Raw genomic sequence first — 8,346 nt, forward strand, 5'->3', positions numbered from 1 at the left:
AATTGCTGATAAAACTGTGGACCTATAATTTGAAATGAGAAATTGCCCCTCAGCATTTTCTGTTCTGAAATCCATATACAAATCAGCATCATCTTTGCTTATTATTAAAATATTCTCTAATTTCTCTAGTATATAAAGTTCATCAAGCCTTACCAGGGTTCTTCTATATTTGCATTCACTGGGGGTGGGGGGTTTGGAATAAATTCGAAACAGATGAAAGTGATCCAGACCAAAAGTCCCTACGAGTTAAGAGACAAGAGCTGGACTCCTGCTCGAGGCAGGCAGAAAGGCAGCGGGGCTACAGAACCTCTGCCAGTGGGGTGGAAGGGCCAGGAAAGATGCCAGTGAGGAGCTTTGGTTTGAACATTCTGAGCCTGTTTGGACATCCTGTAAGGCAAGCCTGCCAGGAGTCTAACTGCAGAAGGATCTGCACAGCTTCCAAGGAGAAACTCAGCCCAAGTGAAGAGGGAAGGCTCAGTGGCTTGGTCCACATGAGGGGCAAGGAACATTTCTGAGCCTTATACGGTGTCAGACACTTGGATAAATGGATTCCTGCTGTGTCCTAGCCAGAGGGAGCAATATCAGGGTCAGAAACTACAAGAATCACACCATTCACAAGCCCTATGGAGGAGCAGGCACAATTCTGCATCAGCGGTGAGGACGGCTTCAACATGGCAGCTTCGTCCTCTAGGTTGAAGTCGGCAGCATCAAGGCACGGGGCTCTTGGCACAAACGTGACCACAGACACAGGACACTGGTGGATGCCCTGGGACAGTTAAAGGATTCTTTGCAAACATTTAAGACATCCTGGAAACCTCTGAAAAAGTGGTTAGAGACTTTGAAGCAGAAATTCTATAATAATGCAGAAAGTGAAAGTATTAGTCATTAGGACACTCAGTCATGTCAGACTCTTGGTGACCCCATGGACTACAGCCCACCAGGCTCCTCTGTCCATGAAATTCTCCAGGCAAGAATACTGGAGTTGGTTGCCATTCCCTTCTCCAGGGGATTGTCCTGACGCAGGAACTGAACCTGGGTCTCCTGCATTGCAGGCAGATTCTTTACCATCTGAGCCACCAGGGAAACCCATAATAATGCAGAGTGGTTGCAAATATATGCTTTGCAGTTTTGAGTCCCAACTCGACTACACATTAGCTAAATGATTTTGCACATTACACAACCTGTCTGATTCTTAGTTTCTCCATCTGTAAAATTAATAAAAATAATAATTACCACAGAGAATTGTAAGGAGATGAAATAATGCATATAAATTGGTTCGCAAAGGCCTGGCACATGGTACAGACTCAATTAATGAGAGCAGAACAAAAGAAATAACATGAACCTAGTTTTATATCCAAACTTCTAAGTTATACTTGGTTGAAAAGAGAAAGATATATATACCTGTATCTATATATAGAAAGATAATGGGTTAATTAATTCAAAATTTCCTCCTAACTACTCACTTTCTCTCTACCCTTCTTAACCATTTAGGAAATCTCAAATATTTGCATTTTAACATACTTTTCTCTTAGGAAGCTGAGCCTTTACTTATGTTTCCTAGCAATATCCTTCAGAGGAGGGTATATAGCAATTATGACCTGGATGTTAATAACTGTAGGAAACAGGCTGGTATAGGGTCATCCAAGTTCTCACTGAAGCTTAGCCTACAATAAAGCACCTTTATCTTTTCAAGTGTTATCTGGAAGAAGCACAGGGTTAAGTTTACATAACTGCATGCTGACGTTCAATGTTTGGAGAGAAAAGAATACATTTCTTAACTTTGATAAAAAGCATTTAAAAAATGGCTTTAAATTGCACATAACAAACTCACCAGATCCCAAAGTATTATAGACTATCACAGTCTCGGAACAGACCATGTTCACTGCAAATTCATCAACATTTGTTTAGCTGATTACAGCACGGTACTAACAAGCTTAAGTCATGGATTTCATTCTATGGGTCAATCTCATCTACAACAATAAATAACCCAGGCTCAGCAAAGACATATTGTATCTCTAACCCCAATTAGTTAAACCCACAGGACTGGAAAAGGTCAGTTTTCATTCCAATCTCAAAGAAAGGCAATGCCAAAGAATGCTCAAACTACCGCACAATTGCACTCATCTCACATGCTAGTAAAGTAATGCTCAAAATTCTCCAAGCCAGGCTTCAGCAATACGTGAACCGTGAACTTCCTGATGTTCAAGCTGGTTTTAGAAAAAGCAGAGGAACCAGAGATCAAATTGCCAACATTCGCTGGATCATGGAAAAAGCAAGAGAGTTCCAGAAAAACATCTATTTCTGCTTTATTGACTATGCCAAAGCCTTTGACTGTGTGGATCACAATAAACTGTGGACAATTCTGAAAGAGATGGGAATACCAGACCACCTGACCTGCCTCTTGAGAAATCTGTATGCAGGTCAGGAAGCAACAGTTAGAACTGAACATGGAACAACAGACTGGTTCCAAATAGGAAAAGGAGTACACCAAGGCTGTATATTGTCACCCTGCTTATTTAAATTATATGCAGAGTACATCATGAAAAATGCTGGGCTGGAAGAAGCACAAGCTGGAATCAAGATTGCTGGGAGAAATATCAATAACCTCAGATATGCAGATGACACCACCCTTATGGCAGAAAGTGAAGAGGAACTCAAAAGCCTCTTGATGAAAGTGAAAGTGGAGTGAAAAAGTTGGCTTAAAGCTCAACATTCAGAAAACGAAGATCATGGCATCTGGTCCCATCACTTCATGGGAAATAGATGGGGAAACAGTGTCAGACTTTATTTTCTGGGCTCCAAAATCACTGCAGATGGTGACTGCGGCCATGAAATTAAAAGACGCTTACTCCTTGGAAGGAAATGTTATGACCAACCTAGACAGCATATTGAAAAGCAGAGACATTACTTTGCCAACAAAGGTCTGTCTAGTCAAGGCTATGGTTTTTCCAGTGGTCATGTACGGATGTGAGAGTTGGACTATGAAGAAAGCTGAGCGCTGAAGAATTGATGCTTTTGAACTGTGGTGTTGGAGAAGACTCTTGAGAGTCCCTTGGACTGCAAGGAGATCCAACCAGTCCATTCTAAAGGAGATCAGTCCTGGGTGTTCATTGGAAGGAATGATGCTAAAGCTGAAACTCCTAATACTTTGGCCACCTCATGCGAAGTGTTGACTCATTAGAAAAGACTCTGATGCTGGGAGGGATTGGGGCAGGAGGAGAAGGGGACGACAGAGGATGAGATGGCTGGATGGTATCACCGACTCGATGGACATGAGTTTGGGTGAACTCCGGGAGTTGGTGATGGACAGGAAGGCCTGCTGCTGCTGCTGCTGCTAAGTCGCTTCAGTCGTGGCCAACTCTGTGCGACCCCATACACGGCAGCCCACCAGGGTCCCCTGTCTCTGGGATTCTCCAGGCAAGAACACTGGAGTGGGTTGCCATTTCCTTCTCCAATGCGTGAAAGTGAAAAGTGAAAGTGAAGTCACTCAGTCGTGTCCAACTCTTAGCAACCCCATGGACTGTAGCCTACCAGGCTCCTCCGTCCACGGGATTTTCCAGGCAAGAGTACTGGAGTGGGGTGCCATTGCCTGGTGTGCTACAATTCATGGGGTCGCAAAGAGTCAGACACAACTGAGCGACTGAATTGAACTGAACTGAAGAAATAATAACAGGGAACCCCACTGGATAGGGTGATTGGAGAAGGCCTCTCTGAGGAAGTGACACTTAGGCTAAGGCCTCACTGATGAAAATGAGACAGCTGTGGGCAGTTCTGGGGAAAGAGCACATCAGGGATCAAGTGCAAAGGACCTGAGATGGGAATGAGTGTCGAAGAGCAGAAAGATGGCTGCTGCTGCCGCTAAGTCACTTCAGTCATGTCTGACTCTGTGCGACCCCACAGATGACAGCCCACCAGGCTCCCCCATCTGGGATTCTCCAGGCAAGAACACTGGAGTGGGTTGCCATTTCCTTCTCCAGATTATGCATGCATGCTAAGTTGCCTCAGTCGTGTCCCACTCTGTGTGATCCCATGGACAGCAGCCAACCAGGCTCCTCTGTCCACAGGAGTCTCTAGGCAAGAACACTGGAGTGGGTTGCCATTTCCTTCTCCAAGAAAGATGGCAGCATGGCTTGGATATAGTGAGCAAGGGGCAAAAGTTGAAGTCAGAGTGGCAGGCAGAAGCCAGATCATGTAGAGAACTGTAAGCCACGGGAAGAAGTTGGAATGTCATTCAGAATGCAATGGGAAGCCATTAAGAATTTCAAACAAGAAAGCTACATGAACTGATTTGCATTTTTATAAAAATCATTCTTGCGGTTGTGTAAAGAAGGAACTAAAAAGACGCAAGGGGGAAATGGGAAGACCAGCTGGGAGACTACTGTTAACCACAGTGACAGCCAAGATATGACAGTGATTTCAATCAAAAATCTAGGAGTAGACCAATAGGAAAAAAGTAGGTGAGGGAAAAAAAGAAGTGGGTGAGTCCTAGAGGTATTTTGGAAATGGAAGAACTGAATGGATGTGGGGACTGAAGGATAGGAAGTTAATTACGGTGGATCCTAGGTTTCTGGGTTGAGCAATTAGATGGATGATGGTGCCATTTATTGAAGTGGGTGGTGCAAATTACTGAGATTTCTTCTTCATGTTCTGTGTATTCAAGCCTACCTAAAGCTTACCAAAGACATTCCAATTGCCAAATTCAGTGAATCCTTGAAGTGTTCACACTCTTCATCTGACACAGTTAAAACTCCCTTAAAACTTCACACTTTCTGTTTCCAAGACAGCACTCTTCTGGTTCTTCTCTTACTCAAGTCTCCTTCTCAGGTTCCATACACCCCAGAACTCTGTTCTTGGCCTTCTAATATTTCCTTCAAGGACTCTCTCCCTTGCTGACCTCACCCAAGCAATCCATAGCTTTAACTACTACCCACATAAAGCCTCCCAGGTCCATATCTCCTTCTAGAACTTTCTTCTCGCCTACCCAACTGAAACATCTACCCAACTGTCCCATTTCTATTGAGATATTTCAGCAGCATCTTAAACTCAACATATCCAAAAGTAACTTCATCAATCTCTTCCTCCAACACTCCTTTTCCCTCATCCCATATTCTTCATCTGTGAAAAGCATAACGTTGCAGAACTATGCCCAGCTTCCTAAGCATGAAACTTAGGATCATCTTTTAAGTCCACATCAAATCAATTTCCAAGCTCCATCAAATTTACTTTGTAACAAGTTCGTGGATATGTCCTCTAACAAGTTTAACAAGTTCGTGGACATGTCCTGTCTTCATAACTCACCGTTTTAATTCAGGTCTTCAATCCTCCTGCTCTTGTTTCTTACATAACACTCTGGTTTCTTCAGCCTCACATCATTCAAACACACCCTTCACATCTCAATAGTCTGAGAAATCCTTCACAGGCTCTCTATACCCTTAGGATAAAATTCAGCCTTATTAATGGCAAACAAGGTCCGTTGGGAGTTAGAGCCTCTGGCTGGGTCTCCTGCCTCAACTCCCACCATCTCTCCTATACACTCCAACCTCTCACCACGCTGACTGACCAATGGGTTCATTCATGAATCTGCATATACTGTTTTCTCCCAATTCCTACTTAATTCAAGCATCCCTTTCTTTTAGCAGTCTGAAATTCAGTCTGAGATGATGACTCTCCTCTGTGCTTTTACAGTAAACCATTAATGAAAGACTTCTTCTATTGCTTATCACATTTTGTTTCTCCCACTGAACTGCAAATTATGTGAGGCCAGCGACTATTTTTCCTAGAATATTTTCGGTGCTTAGTACTTAAAAAACGATTAGTAAATGTTTGTGGAATAACTGCATCTAGATCAAACTTAAGGCTTTCTGTAAAACATGAACTGCTATGTATAGTATTCATGACAAGAAAAGGTAACCTGAAAGAAGAGACATTCAATAGTTTTCTAAAATTAACCAATAACAACAGCTGCTGACTTTCAGACATCAGCATTCATCTTCCATTACTGAAGCGCTAGCTATGTCCAAGGTATGTATTGATGTAATTCTGATGATCTTTTTGTATTCATATCCATTAATATTTATTTCTTCAGTTCAGCTACTTTTTAGTACTCTGAGTTTAAGATTTCTCTGACTGCTTTTGTCCTCAGTAAAGACAGAGGTCAGCTTCTCATGCATAATATTTCTGTCTGAATAAACAAGATTTCTGATACACATTAGTTTTAAGCTATTTTCTACTTGTTCACTAAAACACGAATATTACCATCACCACCACCACCAACAAAAAACACATGCTCCTAACCATTTCCCCCCCTTCAGAAGAGACATTTATACAGAATGGATTGTCTTATATATACAAAGCATATCTTCACCTATCAACCACCAGAGAGTGAAGGGACTTTTACATTTATACTTTATAGCTCCTGAAGTCATTCATTAAATATTTTTCCTGGCTCCAAAAATTACATAAAGGGCTTTTCTGTGAAAGTTATTATTGAGTTTTTCATGTTCAGACACTGTGATGCAACTGATATTTTTGCAAAACAAAGAAATGAAAAAATCTCCATGGTTTCTTAGGAGCTGGCTCTCTTTATAACCATAACCTAACCACATTCTGAGACAGCAACAAGTTCACTGCTTAGAGCAACAATACACAAAAACGTTCTATGGCAGACACCACTGCAGATGTCCGTAAAACAATTCATCCAATTCAGTAAATCCACCCTGAAGTTTTTAACCTTATATCTCACTTATGATATCTGGCAAAGGAAAAAATGTGGATTATTTTTTTTTTTTTTTAACAAAGACAGATGTGCCTTTTAATATCCTATGTCTTGTCAAACTATGGTGACTATGTCTGGAATTATTATGGATTTCATGAAACTCTGTTAAGCCAGCTCATTCCAGTGGTATTTCAGCTCTTTGCACCCTAACCCAGAAGTAATGCTAATTTCTTCTTGGTGCTCTGCAGGTTACAGAGATAAGATATGAAACTCTGGGGCCCTTCCATCTCCGAGACTTAAAAAACGGATTGGAGAGCACTGGAAATGGAACCAACAAGGTAAAACAAAAGTCGTTCAACAGGAAAACAAACCAACAAAGGCCCCACAGAAGAAAACACTGCAACCTTCCGCCGACTCCCAAAGGTGGAGAATGCCAGGAGCCTGGGTTCCTGAACCGGAATCGGGCCTGGGCGACCCAGAGTCACCAAGCGGAGAAGGTGGGCGACTCAGCGAAGGCACAATGCAGCGGCCCGCAGGGCCCGCTCCCCAGAAAGCCCCCCAAAATGACCAAAGTGGTGAATTCTCCCTGCCTCCTCTACACGCAGGGATCCAGGAAGAAGAAAGAGGCTCCGCGCCTCTCCAGCCGGTTGCGGGCCCGCGCTACCCGCCCGTCAGCTCAGTTCCCCAGGCTCCAGGGCAAACAGGCCGCGCCCCCTCCCCAGCCCTGCGCCCCGCAAGCGCCGGGCCGGCCACCAGGTCCCGCCGCCCCCGCTCTGGCCCCGGCATCACTCACAGAGCCCGAGCGCAGCCGCCAGCACCGACCACAGACTGCGCCGGCGGTCTGGGGATGCAATCAGTGCTCCGGCCCCGGCGGGCGCTGCCATCGTCCTTCAACCGCAGCCGCCGCGGCCCTGGGCCCCGGTCCCCCGGTTAGCTAGGCTCCTGGCCGAGGGCTCTGGACTCGTCGTCGCCGGTATTGGCGAGCAGCGCCACGCCGCGCTCCCCGCTCGCGGCCCCAGCCACAGCCTGCCAGCAGTGTGCCGGGGCCTGCGCCCCGCGCTGGCCACAGCAGTCAGCTCATTGGCCTGCCCCGCACACTTTGAAGGACGCGATTGGAAGGCACCGACTGTCCGTCATTCCCTCTCTCCAGGCGGGGCCGCGCCATCTCGGTCCCACCCAGGACTCCTGCCAGCGGTGGAGGTCCCTGGCTGTCCGAGGCGACCGCCGCCGAGCCCTGTGCCTACCTGCTTGCCTGCGTGGCTGTTCGCTCGTCTTCTCTGGCCTGCGCGCGTCTCCTTTGCGTTTCTGAGCGTCCAGCCCCCCGGATCTCTTCATTGTCTTCGCCTCCGTTTCTGCTCTTCTTGGTTTCTCTGAGCCTCACCTAGAGAAAAACCAGCAGTTCGTTTACACAATTAAAAAAAAACAAAAAACAAAAGGAATGAGATGGGGAGAGACTTCTGATTCAGTCGTCCAGATAGAACACATTTCCCCTCTTGCCGTGTATCCCAAGTCTATTTTGCCTGGATTCAGATAATTTATGTGCAAATTGAGAAATCTCATAGCTTAAAAAGAAGTCTCCATCTTGTCTGACTTTTCTCTAAGGAACCCTTCCCCTCCCACTTATGGCTAAG

At 45.0% G+C, this 8,346-nt stretch overlaps 1 protein-coding gene across 2 annotated transcripts in view; it reads right to left on the minus strand.

Annotated features, from left to right (window-relative positions):
* The window catches only part of MPZL1 (myelin protein zero like 1), an 81,153-nt gene extending 73,048 nt beyond the window's left edge, over positions 1-8,105 (minus strand). The window contains exon 1 of one of the 2 annotated variants that reach the window (XM_055587176.1): positions 7,509-8,095. In XM_055587176.1, the coding sequence (XP_055443151.1) occupies positions 7,509-7,599 (91 nt within the window). In that variant the 5' untranslated portion in view covers positions 7,600-8,095. Of the gene's footprint in view, positions 1-7,508 lie in introns of both variants that reach the window. The other variant, XM_055587175.1, reaches the window with a different exon arrangement.
* Between the last annotated feature and the right edge of the window lie 241 nt (positions 8,106-8,346).

This window comes from Bubalus kerabau, chromosome 6 (assembly GCF_029407905.1).
Source record: "Bubalus kerabau isolate K-KA32 ecotype Philippines breed swamp buffalo chromosome 6, PCC_UOA_SB_1v2, whole genome shotgun sequence".
NCBI classification, from domain to species: Eukaryota; Metazoa; Chordata; class Mammalia; order Artiodactyla; family Bovidae; genus Bubalus; species Bubalus kerabau.